This window comes from Nannobrachium achirus, assembly GCF_963921795.1.
Source record: "Nannobrachium achirus genome assembly, chromosome: 8".
Classification (NCBI taxonomy): domain Eukaryota; kingdom Metazoa; phylum Chordata; class Actinopteri; order Myctophiformes; family Myctophidae; genus Nannobrachium; species Nannobrachium achirus.
The window spans coordinates 7207082-7230732 of NC_137817.1; the positions used below are offsets into that span (position 1 = coordinate 7207082).

Here is a 23651-nt window from a genome sequence, read left to right on the forward strand (position 1 = left end):
TTTATGTGCAAATAGTTAGCAATAGTTAGTCTTGCATCGTTATTTGTGTGAGATTAGGCTATCCTGGCTATCGATCTTTCACTCAAGCTATTCTGAAACGCTGTGGTGCCGCGTGAAGCGAGCGTTACACCACCGCGTTGAACTGCCCTCTTGTGAAAGTGTTTGTGAGAGAGTGCATTGTTTGAAACAGACACTTATTTACTTTAGTACGTAAAGGGATCATAAATGAGCCTATTACTGTAGGTCAACATGGTTTCTGCCACCGTGTCTCATGACTGAATAAAAACATCTACTCAGAGCGATGCAAAAGCGGCGTTGAAATGCAAAGTGTTTGCTGAGGTCAGCTGTGGCCCTGAGACTGAAGGCATTACCATTAGCTATGCAGAATATTAGCCATGCTAATGGCCTGCCATACACATTTAAATTCATAGGATGAGACACGAGCTGTATGCGTTGACGGGAACTGTTTTGAAACACATTATTGTAAAAGTGGCAGCATAAGCAACTGTCACTTGTAATGGATGCTTATGTAAAGCCACTGAGTCTGGCACCCTGTTTTCAGCGTGAAATTTATACTGAGGTGGATTTTCTTTTTCTTTTTTTTCTTTTTGTTTTAATACCGATACAAATGGACAATTTTCCCAATACAAGAACAGAATAGACCACACTAAAGAGCACTATACTGTAAGTGGTTCTTTGACTCACAATCATAGGGGAACGTCTTTTGCTGCTATTCATGTGTTTCATTTGTAGTCCTACACCGGCCATGTTGAGGACCAACTAGTGATGTGTCGTTCATGAGTGATTCGTTCATAAGAATCAAATCATTAGCATGACTCCTGAACGATTCGTTCAAATGCCTGAAATGGGTCGTTCACACTTTGAACGAATCATTTGAACGAATCTTTTGAACGGATCATTACCGTGAACGTGAATGAAATGATCCGTTCACTGAAATGAACGGGATTGCCCATCACTAGGACCAACACAGGTGTTCTGATTGGCGTAGAACATTAGTTCTATGCCAATGAGACACATTGAAACACCTGTGTTGGTCCTCAACATGGCCATGTGGGATTACAAATGAAACACATGAATATAGAAGGGACCCCCACCCTGGGGGTTTGTTGGGAGTCTGCCACACCCTGCATCACAGATGTCGGTTGAGTAAGCTAAAAGCGTACCCAGGTTATTGTTTGTGATTAAATTGTTTCATCTTCATTAATTGCATATAACGTCCAGACAGTTTACTCACACAAAAGTACCATATTGGGCAGAAACCTTGTTTTCTCCCCATATTTAATTAATATAATAAATATTTATTTTCATACATGAATGCCCTATTTTAAAGTTATACCATGTAACTTTTTTTATAAAACAAATCTTAAAATTGTCCTAACTGTTAAATCGCTAAAGTTTTAGAACCCCCACTTATTTTCAGCTTCTGAAGCCTTCTCTTTATATGTTTTCTACTTAGCCGTGACAGGGGCGGGATTTCCCGGCAAAATTACGTCATCACACTACCGGCCAATCACAGCGATGGTTATACACTGCCGGCCAATCACAGCGCATCTTGAAGTGGGGTCGCCATATTTGTAGTCGCCCGTGTGTCTCTATACTCAAAAGGTAATCTCGCCTACCAGGCAGGGTGAAGGAGTCCGTTTCTCCGGAATGCCTGAACGCACAGGAACCAGGGACCCCTCTAAAGATAGCTCTCGGCGAGGTGGAGGCAGACGCGGGGGTGTGAAGGTACGAAAAACGGCCGAAAGACGCGGACGCGACCGCGGTTTGCTATAGGGCTAATGACCACTAGTTGAGCATCTTACACAGTATAGCTTTAATGTACTTTGGTATATGACAGTGTCACATAAACTAGGGGAAAGGCCAATCTACAAGTTCACAATCACACACTGTAAGCTCGTAGATCCGCCATTTTCGTTATTTTTCAAAAAGAAAATTGCCAAGAACCAATATTTTCTTGCGTGAAGAACTGAGCCTACCTTTACTGATTTGCTCTGGACTCCAGGACTCATAAGTTCTCAGTAGATTCTTCTTCAGCCCTGGAGGTGCCTGCAGAGAGAGAGACAGAGAGGGAACAAAATGAAGATGCATAGAGAAGACCCAGGGTAAAAGGTAAATACAATAAAATAAATCAAAGAAGAAAAAGGTAGATATACATAAAGAAGGGCATTGAAGGGCAGGGTGAAAGGGGAGAATGGAAAGAAGAATGGGCAGAAGAAGTCTGATTAAACTAGGAAAGTGTGCTCCCCTGAGGGCAGATCTCCACCAGGTTGGGTTTGATTGATTGACTGATTGAAGCATTTATTAGAAGTTTGCAATAGAAAAAATAGTACAGTTTCATGACAGTACAAATCACTGGTACAAGGTCAACCAAAAGGAGATCCTAGTAAGCTTTAAGGCTTATTTACACAGGAACAGTGTTGCCGTAGTCTCTAGATAAGCGACCCCCCAAACATTGAATGACCATTGCACCACTGCACAGGAACCACTTTATGTAGGCCTATCTCATATAACATTGAAAGACAGACAGATAGAACACAGTACTTTGCATAGGAGAACATCTATTAAAAAAGGAAAAATAGAAATAAACAGAAGAAGCAGATAGTCATCAGGATTTTACACACAGCAGAGCGAGCAGCTATGGCTATTTCCGTGTTGCATAACCGTGACGCCACTGACAAATCCTTGGTATCTTTTGAACAAGCTTCGAGTTGTATATGTTTAACCAACTAAGCCACAGTGCCACATGGGACATATCTGGTTACAGAATGTCAAATGAGGGAATGTGGTTTCAGATTAAACCTTATCTCCACTTGTGGGTGTGAGAGAAAAGGCACTGCTGAGATTTGAACTCAAGATCTCCTGTTTACTAGACAGGCGCTTTAACCAACTAAGCCACAGCGCCAGGTATAAGATCAGATGTCTAAGGACATAAATCATAGCAAGGGCAGCAGGACATTGCGCTATTGACATTGAGCTATTTTGCTATTTTTAACACTGGACATAAAGTCTTCCCCAAGGAGATAGATATTTGCTTATGGCAAGACTCATTCTGCTCTGGCAGTGTAACAGTTAATCAAACGTATACATTTAATTGATTATCGTTCTTTTATTTATTTATTTTACTAACTAACTAACTAACTAACTAACTCTCTCTAACAAAGATAATCATGTATTGCAGTCCTAAATCTGACTACTTTTTAAGTGATTGTGGTTGGAATACTGTGTTGTCTCTAACTCTCGGCTTCAAGTCAACTCCAGTTTTATTTCCTGTCAGTCTGTTTGGGGTATGATGAGTTGTGAAGAGTCTCATTAAGCTTCTCTGAACGTCAGTGAGATGATTGATTGAATATTAACACACTTCGTTAGTCAAGAACTAAACTCCCAACCCTCACAGATTATTAGACTGACACACCACATGCTGTGCTGTCACGATCCACGGAAACCCTCCAAATGATGGAAATGAATGCATCAATAGTCCTCTAACTTAGTGGTTCTCAACCTTTTCAGGCCGTGACCCACATAATAATCATATTTTAACCGGGGACCCCCCACCTTACAAGCATTAAAGTTGAGGCATTACATTTTGTATAATATAGGTATATTGTGAAAATAGCAGATCTACATGCTCACAATCGGCTAATTTCACAATTTCTGCCTCTAATATTTGACCATTTGGCCAATATTTAATTTGTCATTTTAGAGGTATTAAAAAGTCCACAAGTTGTCACTTTAGAAATGTGCAGATACCCTCCATACACTTAAACTTTATCCTTGTTTGTTTACTGTAGAGTGAAAAACAATGATGCACATTAAGTTAATCATCTGGGGACCCCCCAAAATAATTTGTCCAATGTTTAATTTGTCATTTTAGAGGTATTAAAAAGTCCATAAATTGTCACTTTAGAAATGTGCAGATACCCTCCATACACTTAAACTGTATCCTTGTTTGTTTACTGTAGAGTGAAAAACAATGTTGCACATTAAGTTAATCATCTGGGGACCCCCCAAAATAATTTGGCGACCCCCCTAGGGGTACCGACCCACAGGTTGAACCACTGCTCTAACTGGCATGTTGGCACTGTGGAGAATGCAGGTTCAATAGGCTATATGCACATACACCATTTTGTTCTACTTCCGGGTGTCTTTCGACTTCCTTCACAGGTGTTACTGATGACACTAATTAAGGCTGTGTTTGATTTATTGTACAGTGGTTCTTTAATTTCAAGGACCCCCTTGGAATCAAATGGACCCGCAAGGGTCCATTTGATTCCATTTGTACACTCTCAGAGTTACACACCTGTATGGGGACATTTGGAACCCAAAAAAGGACACTTTGAGACCCACTGGTGTAGCAGAGTGTTTCCAGTGAGCCAACATGCACAATAGCAGCACCCTGACTCTGTTTGACCAGAATGGAACAGACCCTTCATTAGTATCATCAGTAACACCTGTGAGGGAAGTCGAAAGACACCCGGAAGTAGAACAAAATGGCGTATATGCATTTACCCCATTCCTCCATGGTGCCTCTGGCTTGGCCAAGCACCTCAACAGGGGTACTTGAGGGCATTCCAGCAGAGTCCAGGGCTTAACAATAATAATTTAGGAGTCGTTGGCATGAAACGGTTTGAGAACTAGCTTTCTAGCCACTATTATTCCAAATGTCAGGAGTTCCAAAGCAGCTACGCCCAAATATGGAGTGAATTGTCTAACCTCAATGTGTCGTTATGGCATCAGGAGAATTAGTCAGCTCCATATGGTCAGCAAAGGGGGCATGCCCATATATGGGGCATATACTGATGACATCAGGGATCTCCATATATGGGCATAAAAGGGACAAGGACTGCAAGATACATCTCCTTGTATAGGCATGTAAGTCAGCTCTGTTGTGTGACATATGTATGAGGGAATCTGAGCCTCTAGTATATTAAAAATCACACCCAGTGTGAAGTGAGTGGTCTATTCATGAGTTAATTTCATTAAGCGTCCCACAAAGCTTGGCCTAAAAGTCCCACAAAGCTTGGCCAATATGGGATGGGATGGGGCGGGACATGAATACAGACATACATACAGTACAGACACGGGACATACGTACATACAGACAAAGCCAGTGGTTATTGCTGCTTGAAAATGTAAGGTAACACTGCAGAATAACGATCTGTTGTAACTAGTTAAACAAGTTAAAATTAGTTACTAATGACTTGTTAAATGTTTTGTTAAAGATTCATAACTGTCTGTTTGATAGCTAGTACATCACTCAAACTGGTATTCATTGAATTATAAATCTGTTATTACATCATCGGATGACACATGTCAGGATGGCCGAGCGGTCTAAGGCGCTGCGTTCAGGTCGCAGTCTCCCCTGGAGGCGTGGGTTCGAATCCCACTTCTGACAGTACTTATGCCCCAGTACCCAATCCTAAATTGCATATTTATAAATATCCTGTTTATAAATGTACTATAACTATCCGTTTTGTTTAGTTTTGTTAAGGATTCATAACTGTCTTTTAGATGACTAATGGATCACTCAAACTGGTATTCAATGAGTTATAAATGTGTTATTACACAAATATTACGCTAAATTGCTTATTTGTATTGCTCGACAATTCCTTTTTCTTGTTTAAATCTGTCCTTCAGAATGGCCGAGAGTGTCCACAGAGTTATGTCCCTGTGGAGTTTCCGTATAAAAGGAGAACGGCAGCTATAGATCCAGATATTTCATCGATGCGTGTGCATGCGCGTGCTCCTTCTCAAAAAGATTCTGGACGACCAATACAACACTGCCCAATTGTCTATAATAGGCCGCCTACTTTGTTGCCTCTACACCAACTCGCTTAGCCAAAAAATATAGCTGATGAACATCGGCTAATTTCTTTCGACGTCCTAGGGTTCATATCATCTCTGTTGGGTGGAAACCTCATGTGTCCAAAACTGATCTGCTATCTTTGATACTTATGAGTAGTCTGGGATCACTTCACTTTTCGGGCTGGTGACTGGTCTGGAGTGGAAACCACAACACGTCATGTTGTAGTACTACAATTTGGCCGGAACTATCCACCAGAAACAATTTTAACCCAAAATAATTCCCCTGCGCTCAAGGACATACTTTTAGGGCCTACCTAATAAACTCCTTGATGCGGAGTAGTTTTGCTTTTGAAAAATTAGTTTGGTATATGCATCTTTTAGTCCAACTCGTAGCGACTGGAAAGACTACACTAGGCTACTCAAGCATTTTAATAGGGATTGGGGAAACAAACGGAGGGAACCAAATCAAAGCGACGCCGCTTCTTCTAGTAGTTTCCGCGTTGGTCGGAAACCAAACGGCCTGTTGTGAACGAACACCAGGCTTTCCCCCAGAAAGCCTGGTAGGCGAGGTTACTTATGTATGACGCTTCAGTACCATCAAGTTCATCTACGTCAACGAAAAAAAAACAAAAACATAAAAACACTATGAATATGGAGATAGGTTTCTGCCCTACAGCAACAAAACGGTTAGAGCTATGCAGTTCAAATCTATTTAACACTTTACAAAAGAGATTGAGAGAGAGAGAGAGAGAGAGAGAGAGAGAGAGAGGGAGAGAGAGAGAGAGAGAGAGAGAGAGAGAGAGAGAGAGACCCCTGCGGGCTTGTTTATTATTAGAGGAAAGCTGCTGACAGTGAGTGACGCTTGCTTTCAGCCTCAGGGAGCGAGAGAGAGATCAACTGGACTCAATTTTCCTGCAGGGACGCGTTGTATTGTTCGGTGTGTGTAATATCTGTGTGGGCGAGTTGTATGGAAAGTGAATGACAGAGGGAGAATTTCAATTTGCCTTTGGTTGTGTCCACACACCAAGAATATGATTAAATAAGCGAGCGGTAAGTATTCCTCACATCCTCTGATCTTTTCAGGGCTATTTTTATCACATGCAGTCTGTTCCCGTTAACGCAGAAGACTAGCGCACATGCACTTCAATTCAAAGTCATCTTCGTTTTGAATTGGCTCACAGAGATATGGCATGGAAGCTATAGAAATGCAATAATAGCTGACTATAATAAGTCTGTATGCCCAGCGAGAAAGGCACATTTCTTTAAGATGTTTAGTTAGAATGCTGGCAACTATTAACCAGCTGCTAAGCCTTGGCCCTTTCCACTGTATTTCTCTCACAAGCCTCTGTTTTCAAACATTGTGTTACATTTTTCAATGATAGAATCACAACCCATTAGGGCAGGGGTCTTCAACAGGGGGTCCGGGACCCCTAGGGGGTCCCCAGAGTTACTACAGGGGGTCCTCAAAATCTTTGAGTGATAGAAACATTTTTTGTCTTTTTTATATTAACCACTTGAACTCTAGTGTCCTATTTTCGGCAAAGAGGTTTGGTGTAGAGGGGAAAAAGAGCAGACTAAGTACAGAGTGAAAGGCCAAGTTTATTAAGTATTGACAGCTCAAGTGGTTAAATATCTGAACACACAAATTGACATGAATTCAAAATACACTGATGATTGTGCTGTCAAACGATGAAAATATATGGAATCTATGAAAAGGTTGTGGGGGTCCCTGCTTTATCTCCCTCTCAACTAAGGGGTCCTTGGCCTGAAAACGTTGAAGACCCCTGCATTAGGGGCTGGCATTATATTATTGAAACTGGTGATGCTTAAAATGTGTAATAAGCTTGAGCAAGGATGAATTCACAAGCATTGCTGCAGTGGATCTTTACACGAACATATCCAAGAGCGATCCTCCACCTCTCTCGTCTTGACTCTGTTTCGCAGTGCATTCTTTAAGCCAGTGGTTCTCAACCTGTGGTTCGGGACCCCCAGGGGGGTCCCCAAATTATTTTGGGGGGGTCCCCAGATGATTAACTTAGGCCTAACCTATAGTTAGGCCTAAATCAGAAATTAGCCTACAAAAACAAATATGTTGCTACATACTGTACATGTACTGTAAGCCCCTCCCAGACACTGAAATGTGTTCCCGGCCTGAATGGGTTAACGTGCAACGTTGTTTTCTCACTCAACTGTAAACAAACCAACATAACGTTTAAGTGTATACAGCCTCCCCTGACCCCTCTTTGTATTTTCCTACAGTATATATATTTTTTATATATTTTATTTTTATTTAAAAAAAAATGAACTGCATATTACTGTGTTCTATCTGTCTGTCATTCAATGTTATATGAGATACTTCAATGGTTTCCTGTGTAAATAAGCCAAGTGCTAAATAAATATTATTATTTGGGGGCTCGTGGCCTGAAAAGGTTGAGAACCATTGCTTTAAGCCAGTGGTTCTCAACCTTTTCTGGATCAGGGCCCACATGAAAGTCTCCAAAAGCGTTCGCCGCCCACCCATCTGGTCACTGACAAGGGCAGCCATGCTAAGACTTAGCTGCTCAAGTCAGACCCGTGCGCAGTGTGCATTTCCAGAACATCTTTATTTAATGATGAGTCAATCAATTGTGTTCCTGCTTAGATCAACAGAACCAAAGTAGTATAGTTTAAGTTCTTATTCATCGGAATCACAATGAAAACACATCAAGGTTTTAAAGAATAACATTTGCATGTAATTTTTTTATATAATGTTCATGTTAAAATCTCAGTGTTTTGACAATGAATTGGGGCCCACTTGCAATACCCTCGTGGCCCACAGGTTGGGAATTGCTGCACTAAAACAAATGTTGTAATGGACAACGTAGCTACGAGAGGAGTCCCCAAAAAGATGACTGCAATTCATGTGACACAGTATGGGTCGTTTCACACTCTAATAAGGAACCTAACTAATTTCGGTTCGGGAGGGCTCCCCGACCCAAAATTATTTAGGTTCGGGGGGAGTTCATCCATACTTTCTTAACGGCTAGTGCCAAAGTCGCTTGTAAATATTGGAGGTCCATGGCATGACAACGTTAGTGGCCGATACATGAGCGTTGCAGGGCGGATACATATCTGACTGACCCTCGCGCTGCAAGCTGAATGACTGGAAGTTCATTGAGTAGCAGCAGCAGGCAGCAGCGCCAGTGAACACGGGGTCTCTTCCATAGGTCTCTTGTCTCTCTCTCTCACTCTCACAAACGCAAAAACATTTAATCTACAAGCTCACATTATAGACGTGCCGCGGCCGCCTCTCTTGCTGCATGCATATCAGCATATCATCACGCAGTCACAACTCGTCGTGGAAAACCTATCAACACGGAACATTAGCAAAGTTGTGTCTATGCTTTTCTTTTCTCTTTAAAACGGTCGGTGAGTAGCAAGACATGCACAAAAGCTGTGTGTGTGTGTGTGTGTGTGTGTGTGTGTGTGTGTGTGTGTGTGTGTGTGTGTGTGTGTGTGTGTGTGTGTGTGTGTGCGTGCGTGTGTCGCGCGCGCCTGCCTGCCATCACTCTCCAGCCGGAGCGCTGAGTACCGAAATTAAGTCGGGAGGTCACAGCATTTCGGTAGCACAGAGGAGCCGAGTTTAGTCGGTTGACGCCCCCCCCGAACCGGGGGAGGCGAACCATATTTGGGTTTGCCTAGTGCCGAACCGAAATTAGTTAGGCTCTTTATTAGAGTGTGAATCGACCCTATGACTTTCAAATTCAAAAGTGATTTTATTTTATTTTATTTTATGTATGGTCTAGCAGACCTGGCGCCCCAGGCAAGCAACTGTCTCGCCTGTACCAAAGGGTATTTCCTGCGTATAAGGAAATATTAATAAGCATGATACAACGGATGAATTCACAAGAAGTTCTGCAGCAGATTGTTGCAAGTTTGTAGCAGAAGCAACTTCTCCACCTCTCACCTTGACTCTGATCCCACTGGGAGGCTCAACAGTGTTGCAAACTTTGTTTAACAATCAAAACAATAATTTGATATGCCAGTAAGATACCCTTACTGCGAAGTCACGCTGAAACAACAGAGACCGACACAATATGTCCATATATGGGCATTCCCAAATATGAACTTAATATTGATGACATCAGGGATCTCCATATATGGGCATAAAAGGGACAAAGACATAATTATTTTGCAAGTGTGACTCGCGCCGTGACAACCACACTGGTTATCATGACGCTGACACAATATGTCCATATAGGGGCATTCCCAGATATGGGCTTAAATATTGATGGCATCAGGGTACCCCATGTATGGGCATACAAGGGACAAATACAGAATTAATTTGCAAGTGTGGTTGCCGTGACACAAGTCACACTTGCAAATGAATTCTGTCTTGGCCATATATGGAGCGTGACATGAGGCGTGACTGACTGCATGACTGACACGCTGCAGGTTTTCATAGTAAATGCGACCTACGGTCACAATTATTGTTGTATATCGAACCATCTGTGAAAGGACCACAATGGAAATAAGCGTGCAAGCTTACTTGTGTTCATCCTTTTGGCTATTGTGTGCACGTGTTTTCATATGCTAATATGTCAATAGATAGATCATGTTATAGATTTTGGTTCTTATATGCTACAACTTAACAATACTACAGGGCACACAAAGCAAACCTCCATAGCTATGACAATGATACCATAACATACATGAGCCATCAATTAATGAATGAACAGATACAGTATCACCTAGTCTGAACCAAGCACTACATACATTCATTCAGCTCCTTTTTAATCTTAAATGCCCTACATTGATTTATGTATGCGATTCATATGCACGTGTGTGTATTTATGCATTGCAGTACTTTGTTTTATTATTGTTTTATTGTTGCTTAATTGTTTTTTTTATGCACAGCTCTTTAGGACATGTTTTGTGATATTGGGCTATAATAAAAGTTTACTTGGCTTGACTCTCTTTCTAAAGCAATATAAGGATACAACTGAAATCTGCTTATCTGGCCCTCAAAACAAAAGGCATGCGCTTTGAAACAGTCTTGGGAATCCAACCCCATCGATTAAGACAGAAGTTATAAGTCTTGGTGTTGGAGCCTCTTTTCATCTCAGAAACATTGCCAAGGTTTTTTTTCTTTGTCTATGTTTTTAACTCATGAGGGATGCTGAACAAAAGGATTCATTTCAAGTAGCCTTTACTCCTGCAAAGTAGTCTTTACTGGCCTCTTCCACAAGTCTATTGAGAGGCTCCAACTGATATAGAATTCTGCTGCTAAGCGACTGACAAATACTAAATGGAGAAAGCACATCACCCCAGTCTTAATTGCCTTGCCCTGGTGACTTGCCTTATATCTATATCTATATCTGTATACATGGGCGCTGTTTTTTCTCTATTCAAATGGGTGCCCTTTGTATACTTAAGTAAGTAGGCTACAGTATTTCAGTCAATGTATTTACATCACAGACAGTGGCTTCTAAGGGAGTGTGGGGGGGCGGGCACCGCCGCTGTGCGTGTTCCCTCGGACAAAGGGAACGTGTGAAAATCGGCCTGAGTATCAGGAATGTGGTTGACTGAGAAATACTCAAAAAAAACGTACAAAAGTTGAGTAACTGGCTGCGCTCTAGACTAGCACGCATGCGCCCACTATGTCAGCGCCTGTGTCTGTCTCTCTCTCAATAATCTGTATTTAAGACTTCACGGTACAACACACACAACAGAGATAGGAGGGGTGCTCAATGACACCTGTACTGTATTCTGTAGCTCTCGGATTGTTCATTGTTTTGTCCGAATTGCGAATTTGTAAGAGAGTTGCAGCTGATTTTGGTGCCAAGTCATAGTCTAAATCCAAAGCAATGGGGCTAGAACAGTGGAGAAAACGACAGCTGAAAACCCTACTTCTACTGCTTTGTAAACTACTCCTGATACCGTCCTAAATGACGGATCAAACACGGATCTCTTTTACTGGCATTATACATACTTGTACCCTCCTGGCCCAGTAACACCACCCCACAAAGCAGTGCATCAATAACACTGAGACTGAAGCCAACGGGGACAGAATACGCAGCTCTATACAGTATGTACTTACTGTACTCTAGAGAGATATATAATGTTTGTGTGCGTGTGTGTGTGTGTGTGTGTGTGTGTGTGTGTGTGTGTGTGTGTGTGTGTGTGTGTGTGTGTGTGTGTGTGCCTGCGTGTGTGCCTGCGTGTGTGCCCGCGTGCGAGTGTTTGTACTAGTATTACTGTATTTGTGAGGGCCAAAAGTTTCGTAGAATATGAGAAATAGTTTATACAGAGTTTATGCTCCCCGTCTAGTGACCATACATGAGCACACACTGTCAAACAATTGCAACACTTCCTACCTCTATGACAAAATGTCCAAATGTCCCATATCCAGGTATTAAAATATCCATGCTACAGTAGATGTACACAAACTTGTCCAAGTGCTGGAGACAGAACGAGCTACACAGCTGTGATTAATTCCATCAGATTACTGAGCGGGGGAGAGAAATCACCTCACTTTGGTTGGTAGCAGACTAAATGAGTATGAAAGGTGCCTCGTCAATTAGAAACTTTTGATGGATATGTGATAGGGAGAAAGTTCTGACATCGTATGGATTCATTTGGAGCATTTAGGCAGCTTCAAGGTGATTCGGCGACGGAAGAAGTCGACAAGATGCCGTTGATGAAGAACAGAGCATGTTCAGTCATTTGCAATCCTCGCTAGCTGTCGTTAGAGATGAGGGGGGGTAAATACTCTACTGTAAAGTTGACCTCTAGTCTGCTACTGGTGCAGAAGCAGCAAGGGCGATGTATATTCGCGTCGCCGCCGTGGTTTGCATTTCACCAGCGTTAGATTTACTGAGGTTAGGTTTAGGGTTAAGGTTTGGTTTTACACTCCGTCCTCCCGTCCCACGGGGGAGGACGGGGACGCGATTCTCCTGTGGGGATCTATCTTGAAAGCAAGCCCGAATAAGCAACTATGAATATTTACAAGCACCATTACAGGAAAACAAGCCCAAAGTCACTTATAATAACTATAAGCACACCTGGCAACACACTGGCACACAGATCAGCATTTCAGAGAATCTGCATGCGTAAAAACAATGCTCTTTCGGTCAACTAGAGTTTGTGCTTAGTCTTTGACAACTAAATGCCACAGACTGCCAGTCTGATCGAGTTGGAAAGAGTCTCTTGTCTGTTTGGTGGAGAGTCACCTTTAGTTGCGCAACCATGTCGTGCACCGAAGACAGATTTTCTATAATCTCACAATGCGTTGCAGCGGGACTTTAGCGTTAGCGTAAAAATGGCCAAAGGAATGAAATGAAAAAATACCATTCATAAAATCACCATCCTAAAACGTCCTCATAAGTATAGTAATGCCAACGTGTGTGTGCACGTGTGTGCACGTGTGTGCGTGTGCGTACCTCGTAGGTGACCTTGAGACTGGACTGTAAGAGGATAGGAGGGAACTTGGGGTGAACCTCGGCTGTCAGCCACAGGCGGAAGCCTGCCTTGGGCTGCAGGCCCTTCAGCTCCTGTGGGGAAGAGATGGAGAGTTTACAGTTTACAGACGCTTTTAATCCAAAGCGACTTACAATAAGCAGATAAAACATCACAATAATAAACAAGATAAAATGTCAGTACATCAACAGCAATATAACAAATGCAAATGAATATCTATCTAGGAAACAATATAATCAGTCAAGGAAATACAAGTTCTAAGAAACCTAAAAACAGATGCTAACTAGCTTCATGTATGGTCATTGAGTGTTTCAGTAGTGCTATGGGTTTAGGTGGAGTCTGAACAGGTGAGTCTTCAGTCCACGGCGAAAGCTAGCGAGTGAGTCCGTTGTTCTAAGTGCGACAGGGAGTTTATTCCACAACTTTGGGGCCAGGAGGGCAAACTGTCTCGGACGAGTGGATTTTTGTCCTGGGTTTTTTAGCGAGGGTTCTGTCAGCATCCCCGTGTTGGCTGATCTAAGTGAATGGGTGGGGGTGTAGGGGTTGATCAGGTTGATCAGGAGGAATACACGCACACACACGCACGCACGCACGCGCACGTGCGCACACACACACACACACACACACACACACACACACACACACACACACACACACACACACACACACACACACACACACACACGCTTGATTGCTTTATTTGAATCAACAATTTAAACAGGTAGAAACGAACACTTAAACCCTATAGGCCAGGGGTCTTCAACAGGGGGTCCGCGACCCCTAGGGGGTCCGCGGAGGTACTGCAGGGGGTCCGCGAAATTATTGCCAAAAAAAAAAGATTTCAAAAAATGTTTTTTTTTTTTTTTTTACATTTGTTAAAAAATAAATCATGATTCTATCCATTTTGAATAGCTTGAATATATGATTACTATGCAATTGACAGATTGTTGATATTATTGCCATTGTTTCTCAGTTAATAAGTAGTATATTTAGAAATGGTAGTGGTACGGCCCACCCTGCTCGCTGTAACTTGTACATGTTTAAAATAAAAAATATGTCGTAGCCCCGACCCCCCCACCCTACGAGGTGGTAGGGGGTCCCTGCTCCATCTCCCCATCAGTTTGGGGGTCCCCGGCCTGAATACGTTGAAGACCCCCGGTGTAGAGGGGAAAAAGAGCACACTAAGTATAGAGTGAAAGGTTACGTTTTATAACTATTGACGGTTCAAGTGGTTAAATATCTGAAAACACAAATTGACATGAATCCAAAATACACTGATGATTGTGCTGTCAAACGCTGAAACTATATGGAATCTATGAACAGGTTGAGGGGGTCCCTGCTTCATCTCTTTCTCAACTAAGGGGTCCTTGGCCTGAAAACGTTTAAGACCCCTGCTGTAGGCTACTACTCCATTTACCGGGTTTCCCCAGGACTCTCTGCTTGGCCCACTCCTTGTTTCTCTAAAACCAATCTTTTCATCAAAAGCAGACAATTACTTTTTAGATTGTTTATCGGCTTGTTTTCACCTAATATCCACCTATTGTGACATGCCTGGGGCAGTGGTTCTGAACGTAGGTTACTTGGCCAGCAGAGCGTGCAAGTACTGCGTTTGGCTGCATGTGTAGGTAGGTAGGTAGGTAGGTAGCTGTGTGCGTTTGAGCCTGAGGCCAATCAGCGACCAGCATTTCTGGTAACGTCATCATTAACAGCCAATGAGGGACCAGCACCCATTCCGGCCCATTCCCCTTGTGGGATTCGAAACCACTATGTAGGGTTTACCAGCCACCCGACGCTCCATATCACGCCACTATCCACGATGGAGCCGTGCCGTCTCAGCCGCCGATGACCTCCCGGGGAGACATCACCAAGAGAGTGCTAGCCACTCGCTAGCTCAGTTGGTAGGGTAGCATGGCTACGATCACCAAGAGAGTGCTAGCCACTCGCTAGCTCAGTTGGTAGGGTAGCATGGCTACGATCACCAAGAGAGTGCTAGCCACTCGCTAGCTCAGTTGGTAGGGTAGCATGGCTACGATCACCAAGAGAGTGCTAGCCACTCGCTAGCTCAGTTGGTAGGGTAGCATGGCTACGATCACCAAAGCTTGGGTTCGATTCCCACTAACGGTAGATACATATTCGAGTAAACATGTGTCGGCACATGCACACTAAGATTATCCCTCTGCTTCCACAGATAGACACTGAAAGCATCCCAGTGCGTTTGAAGGGATGATGCTGAAAGCTAGTCCGAAGCGCGCCGGGGGGCTGAAGCAGGGGGGGCTGAGAACGGGCTGAAATGTCACCCCAGCATGGGTTTGTACAGTTAGCGCCGGAATCGACAACATTTTGGGTTAATCTCCCACTCGAGAATACAAAACGACACAAATCACTTGGTAAACATCCTCACTTAATTACACTCTCTCTGTTTCTTGCGGTCTGTTCATCTCTCCTCTCTCTCTGGGGTTAATAATAAGTTGTCGGTGCCGCAGGGTTTCCATGCCATCTAATTAGGTGCTCATTCAAACGAGATGGGTTTGAGCTCAAATTCAGCTCCACAGTCCATGAACGCACACACACACACACACACACACAGGGGTGTCGCACCAAATTCTGGGCCCTGGGTACAGGGATTCACTGCGAGCCCCCTTAGACGGGGAACGCATTATTACGCCTTATTTTGTGCATTAACTAATGAAAAATAGCAGATATACAAGCTCACAGCGCTGCAAGCTTGTAGATCTGCTATTTTTGAAAAAAATGAGAAAATATGTAAGTCTTGGAATATTTCAAGTTTTTTTGAAAAACCTATGTTTCCCATCTCAAAATATTTACCCCCAGAAGCAACATTTGAGTTAAAAATGTTCGCTTAAAAAAATACAAATATTCAAAGATGTGCACACATTTTCACGACTTTTCAAAAATAGCAGATCTACAAGCTTGCAGCGCTGCACTCGGTGCCGCGCTGTGACCTTGTATATCTGCTATTTTTCAATAGCTAAATAATTAAGGCCCCTCCACCTTGGGCTCTAGTAACTCAGTCCCACTCCCCCTCCCCCCTTGTGACGCCCCTGCACACAGACACACGCACGCATGCACGCACACACGCAGGCTCGTAATCAATGCACTTCTAATTCAGCCGGAGCCCAAGCAATTCCGTCTCTTGGAACTGGAAGAGCACATGATGTTAGACAATCAAACAGAATGAGGAAAGGACAGCCCTCCAAGAAAATTGCTCAGTGTGCGTGCGTGCGTGCGTGCGTGCGTGCGTGCGTGCGTGCGTGCATGCGTGCATGCGTGCGTGCGTGTCTCTATGTCGGGGAAAGATGAGAGAGAGAGAGAAAGAGAGAGAGAGAGATCCAAGTGGGATTTCTTTTGTGGTGTGTCAGTGGCAATTTATTTCCCCGCACCTCACAAGGAGCTGTTGGGCTAAGTCCAGGAGACGTGTGGTTTAGGATCCAAGCTTGTGATTGGCTGAACCGGAGGTAGGGAGCGCTCCATTGTAGTCACTTGGACCGCGCAGAGGAGGTGAATAGAATGCGTTTATCGTGCTTTTGCCCAGGCCTTGGGCATAAATATAACGATTGCATTCACCACGGCTTCGTAACTCAGCAATGTCGTGGACAATAACTGAATGTCGTGGACAATAACTGTGACATCTAACCATAAAACGAGCGCTCTACTCCTAAACATGCTTGGTAATCTGCTAGACGCAGTTGGGCCGGGTAGGGTCTAATTTCCAGGCCCGTTGAGGTACTCCCTACCTAGCCTACCTTCAAAACCGCCCTGAAAACCCACATGTTCAAAATGGCCTTTTCTCCAGTTGACCTTGTGTTTTATTGCTTTAATTCTCTTATTACTTGCGCCAGCAGAGCGCACAAGTACTGCGTTCGGTGGTGTCTGATTACGACTGTCTATTTCCGGCTGTCTGTTTCCGGACAACAGTGCAAAAGGGAGGACCTTTAGCCAATGAGGGAGCAGGGTTCTCGGTGACGTCACCACCAAGTACGACCTGATTGCGACCGAAGGTCGCAGTTTAGTATGTGAAACGGCACATCATGACTCTGTCTGGACGTTTGATTGATTGATTGATTGATTGATTATTTTATTAGACAAAAATGGAGAACAGTACAAGTATAGTCAATACAACTGACATGTAGTACAGTAAGTACAGTTAAGCATCCTGCCTAAAAGGAACATCCCAAATAAGACTTTTTACATTGGAAGCCCTCTGTATTTATATAAATCCCAGAAATTATTATTATTATTATTATTGAATCTCCATATTTCACAATAAAATGTTCCCCTGTATGTTAACGTAATTTTTCATCATACATGAGTGTCGGACAAAAGCAATGAAGATGTACAAGCTCCCAGCGCCTCCCGACGTGAGGCGTTGTGATCTTGTAGATCTGCTCATTTCACACAAGCATTTCGTTACGTTTCCTGAAAAGTATGTTTTTTTTTTTTTTTTTGAGATACAAGGTTTCCACCCGGCGACGACGATATTGTAGTTTGTCTCATCTCTATCTGTTTGAACCACCGTGATTTCCCACATGGCAGCATCGCAGCACCAGGTCTGACACGCACGCATGCATGCACACGAACGCAAGCACGCAAGCACGCACGCACGCACGCACGCACGCACACGCAAGCACACGCACGCACGCGCACGCACAAACATGCACGCGCGCACACACACACCAACGTGTAATCTATCTATAAATGCGAGAAATCTCTGTCTGTCTGCGTGTGTGTCTGTATGTAATCCTCGTATCTCGAGAACCGTTCGTCCCACCAGCGTCCCAGCGTCTAGTCGGCGACCTGGCCAACTCGGGAACGATGTAAATATGGAATGAATGCCCCGCCCTTTAATGCAAACCCCATTATACCTGTTGTCATAGGATCCGTTTTGACCATCTGTTTGCCTGTGTCCATTTATGCCCATATATGGAGATATCTGTATCCGTCTGCCTGTCGGCGTCCATTTTATGTCCATATATGGAGAAAACTGCGCGTCGGGTCGGGTCGACGCCGGGCACGGCACTCCGCGGCGGGGAACGCGCGTGCCGAATCTGAAGCCGGTGGCCCGAAGGGTGGCCGAGCTTCTACTTCTAGTGCATTAAAATGTTACGTTACCGAGCTCGGAAAAGGTTACTAGTTACGTTACTAGTTCCCTCAAAGAGTAGTTGTGCTACAGTAACGCGTACCTTTGTAACATGTTAGTCCCAACACCGCTCAAAATGTTGTACAGTAAACGCCAGTAAACGTACTCATTTACTTCCAGTGGCGAAATTAGACCTTATTCCCCATGGGTTTTCAGATCACGGGGGCCCTGATCAAAGGGGCCCGGGTCTGTTGTCTTTGCACGATTTAAGTGCAAACTACAATGATTAATCCACAGATTAGGAAAGTAGGGCCCTGGGACCCCTAATATATTGGAAATTACAAAATATATATAATATCCTAGTATGAATTTATGTAGATATGGGCGCATTTTTTTTATTTAGGCCTATTAAAAACATCATTTATTTTCGCCACTAGGGGGGGGCCTTGGGTTTTTAAAACCCAAAAACCCTATCAAATTATGCTTGTGTTTACTTCTGTACACCAGTGGTTCTCAACCTCTCACAGGGGGTCCTCCAAATCTTTGAGTGATAGAAACTTTTTTTCTCCTTTTTTATATTAACCACCTGAACCCTAGCGTCCATATTCAGAGAAAAATAGCAGATCTTGTAGACCTGCTATTTTTGGCAAAGAGCTTTGGGGTAGAGGGGAAAAAGAGCAGACTAAGTACAGAGTGAAAGGTCAGGTTTATTAAGTATTGACAGTTCAAGTGATTAAATATCTGAAAACACAAATTGACATGAATCCAAAATACACTGATGATTGCGAGTGCCAAGCTGCGAGCTTGTAGATCTGCTATTTTTGAAAAATCATGAAAATCTTTGAATATTTCAAATCCTTCTAAGGTTTTTTTTTAAAAATCTATGGTTCGATGTCAGTGGAGCTCAAACCTTTTCATGTGTAGGACCCCCAAAATGGTATGTATTTGGCCACGGACCCGCATCTCAAAATATTTAGTTACAAAATTTGAGTTACAAATGTTCGCTTAAAAATACATATATTCAAAGATTTGCACACATTTTCACGACTTTTCAAAAATAGCAGATCTACAAGCTCGCAGCGCGGCACTCGGTGCCGCGCTGTGAGCTTGTATATCTGCTATTTTTCAATAGCTAAAGTATAAAATAATTAAAGCCCGTCCACCACCTTGGGCCCTACTAACTCAGTCCCACTTTCCTACCCCCTGTGACGCCCCTGACACCACTCCACCTGTGGCCGAGATCGGAGCAAACCCATCACACAAATCCATTCTACCTCCATCTCTTTCTCTCACACATACCGTACATACCCTGTCTCTGGACCGTCTCCAGACATTATATCTCCAGGACGAATAAAACGTTATGCCCGTTAGTGCGGGGCTGTGTCTTTATATGAGATCACGTACTGTCGATGATCTAAGACTCCTCTTTTCACAGGCGTGGCTCCAGGCTGTACATCTTGATAGCACAGCCCATTTGGACGTCTCACCTCACCTCACTGCTACTCACCAGTTAAGAGTGGGGTGGCTCAGAGTAGATGACAGAGTACAGCAACGTGCAATGGGCCTGGTGTACAAGATACACTACACCACTATGATACCCAAGTACCTGTCAAAATACTTTATAAACATTAAGGATGTCCATAATTACAACACCAGAGGCAGCGCCACAGATCACTTTCAACCCAGAGTCAAAACCAACAAAGGGTCAAACTCCTTTTTCTGCTATACCACCAAAATGTGGAAAGCCTTACCGAAGGCCATAAAGGAGTCTGGATCACTAGCATCCTTTAAAATTGCCCTGAAAAAACACTTACAGGCAGCAGCCGTTCGCAACTGGTAAAAAAAAAAAAAACTAACCTAGCCCAACCCTACCCTCCTGCCCCTTCTTTGTATACTGTTTGTTTAGACTCACTGTTTTCTTTTTTTTGTTCTCTCATTTTATTTTATTTACATATCTACTGCATAGTACTGTGTTCTATTCGTCTGTCATTCAATGTTATATGAGATACTTAAATGGTTTCCAGTGGAAATAAGCTTAGTCTTTTCATGGATCTCCTTTTAGTAGAACTTGTTCCAGTGAACTGTACCGTCATGAAACTGTACCTTTTCCTATGCAAACTTCTAATAAAGTATTCAATCAATCAATCAATCAATCAATCAATCCATTCTAGCCCCACATACTAGCTTTTGGGGGGGGGGGGGGGGGGGGGGAGTTGTCAGGAAGACATGGGGGACGGGCAGGGGCATCAATTGGGTATGGCAGGGGTATGCAGCTGCCATACCCTGGGTCCAGGGGGGGAAAATAAATATAAATCTGTGAATGTCTCTTTGCCTATCTGTGATTATTATGTTGTAAAATTACAAAAAACTACAAATGTAACACAATGGTTACTTTAACAAGGCATTGTAATTCCGCAGGTCAGCTGCACAGGTGCAATGCATTATTTTTAATTGTGGCACATTTACTAACATCCTAAGTTTAGCTGCACTTGAACAACCGTTCCAGGCTGCCATATCCAACCCAGAAACCATAGAAACCCAGAGAAAAAGAAAGGACAAATTCATGTTTTTGTTTTTTTGTTTTTTTTGCATGAGGACTCCCATCTTTGCCGTACCCTAGCTTTTGCTGAACTGACGCCACTGAGGACGAGGGGTTTTGCGAGGGCAAAAATCATCAAAGGGAGATATCACTCGATATCCAGGTGGGCTAGGAACGTACAAATTGAGCCGTTTCAGAGAAGGTGAAGTGAATAAACGTCCTGGATTTCTCCAGCTGCGAATTTGATCGATGCATTTTAATGAATGAAGAGTTGGTGCAGTGCTTTGAATGATAAGCACTTCTCTCTCTGTGCATTACAATAAAAGACAACGGTGAATTCTACATATTGACCCCGAAACCAATCCGTGGGGGTCTGACATTTGCCATGCAGTCCTCCTGTGGGGGTGAAATAAGAATACAGAGAGAGAGAGAGAGAGAGAGAGAGAGAGAGAGAGAGAGAGAGAGAGAGAGAGAGAGAAGATAACATACAGAAAGAAGAGATTGATAAAAAAAGAAAGATAAGACAGATGGTGAAAGAGGATGTGATAGACACGGCAGAAAGAGAGAGAGAGAGAGAGAGAGAGAGAGAGAGAGAGAGAGAGAGAGAGAGAGAGAAATGCATTGCCAGCTTCAATTATACTCAAGGAACATTGACCACACTCTCACCTCTCTCTCTCTCTCTCTCTCTCTCTCTCTTTCTCTCTCTCTCTCTCTCTCTGTATCCCCCCCTCCTTCTCTGCTTGACTGACCGACTGCTCGCAGAGGAGAAGGAGAGAGGAGCGAGTTGAAAATCAGGGAGCAGATCTATAAGCTTGTGGATTTTTTGGTGCGTGAAACCAGCCCGCAAACTAAGGGCTGGATTCTCACTGCAGTCTCGAGTGTACACTCGAGGCTACTTGGCAGATGTTTTGATAGTGTGAAGCCTGCGTACTGTCCTCAGAAACGCCGGCCCCGAGACCACCTCCGGAGGTAGTCACGATGCGTCCTCGAGAACGGTGCACTACAATGTGAAGCTATCGTTCCGTAAAAAGGAAGTGGTGGCGGTCAAGCTAGGATGTAAATAACAAGGATTGGTCCGCAACATCACTATTAACACATGGGAAGCCAAGGTTTCTAACATTTCTAGCTGTTGCTGCTGCCGCCGTTCACTCACGCTTTATTTTGAAGAGCCTTGGAAGCTGTCGACTGACGACTGAGGAAGAAAATCCATTTGTTTACAAACACTCGCGAAACTAAAATCCAAACCGGTGCCGACCATCGCGGTAAAGTGTCGCCGTGAAAACAATCAGATCTCTGCTTCCCTGTTTTTCCCTGTTTCAGCCTAGAATGGAAATCAATGCAGCCGAGTTGCGCCATTTTCTCTCTCTCTGCCTGCCACCGGGTGACGTATGGACTAGGGTCATTCACAGGGCACACAGCATGCGCGCAGAGCTGTACAGTTAACCCTTTGTTGTCTCGTTGAGGAACGAGACAACTCCTTTTGGCAGAGTGACCCCTAGTGGCCTTATCTCGTTACTGGACGAGTTAAGATACCAAAGATGCACCAGCGACGTTACTGTTATGCGACGATTACAGACCACGTTACACGTTGTAATGTTTCAAAGACAGTCGGCACACACTGCTTTAGATGTGTATTGTTGTTGTTGTTACAACTCAAGATAACATCAGGAACACTGTAAAGCTTTAATATTCGCTCTAAATTCTGACAAGACACTCTTCTTCTGTGACATGAAATACAATTATTCCGCCCCTAAGAACAAATCTGGCTCAAAGACGGGGGAATTGTGATCGTTGTGCAGAAATCTCATATTGAATTTGTACGTTTTTTTCGTAAAGTAAAGCCCTGCTTCATCATACAAGACTGTCGCACAAAACTAGTGAAAACAGCCGATCTACAAGCACACAACGCCTCGCGATGCGAGGCGTTGTGTGCTTGTAGATCAGCTGTTTCCACTAGTTTAAATCCTTTAAAGTGATACATACAAAACGCTAGGTTTTGGACATACAAGGTTTCCACCCGACACCAACGGAATAAAATACAAGCGAGAGAGGAAGGCAATCTCTTTGTCCTCCGTTTCATCCCTGGATACTTTTCCACCTGTCTGCACTGCCCTTGTTTTTTCTTTCTTACTCTCTTACTTACGCCCCCCCCCCCCCCCCCACAAAGACCTCTCGCCTTTCCTCTGCTTCATTTCAAGCTCTGTTGCTGCGACCCCCCCCCCCTCTCTCTCTCACACACACACACACACACACACACACACACACACACACACACACACACACACACACACACACACACACACACACACACACACACACACACACACACACACACATTTTATGCCCATATATGAGATTTCTGTCGCTTTTTCAAACAGATGGTCAAAACGGGTCCTATGACAACAGGTATAATGGGGTTTGCATTAAAGGGGGAGGCACAGACAGATACAGAGATCTCCATAATGGGAATAAAGGGACACAGACAAACAGATGGAGGAGGAGACAAACCTAATGCAAACCCCATTATACCTGTTGTCATAGGACCCGTTTTGACCATCTGTTTGCCTGTGTCCATTTATGCCCATATATGGAGATATCTGTATCTGTATGTCTGCGTCCACTTTATGCCCATATATGGAGATCTTTGACCATCTGTTTGCCTGTGTCCATTTATGCTCATATATGGAGATATCTGTATTTGTCTGTCTGCATCCATTTTATGCCCATAAA

General features: G+C 43.6%; 1 protein-coding gene across 1 annotated transcript in view; it reads right to left on the reverse strand.

Moving 5' to 3' along the window:
• dync2h1 (dynein cytoplasmic 2 heavy chain 1) overlaps positions 1 to 23651 on the reverse strand; it is a 557731-nt gene that overhangs the window by 157248 nt on the left and 376832 nt on the right. Inside the window, 2 exon segments of the mRNA XM_080731168.1 lie at positions 2001 to 2070; positions 13248 to 13358. Coding sequence (XP_080587294.1) covers positions 2001 to 2070; positions 13248 to 13358 — 181 coding nt within the window.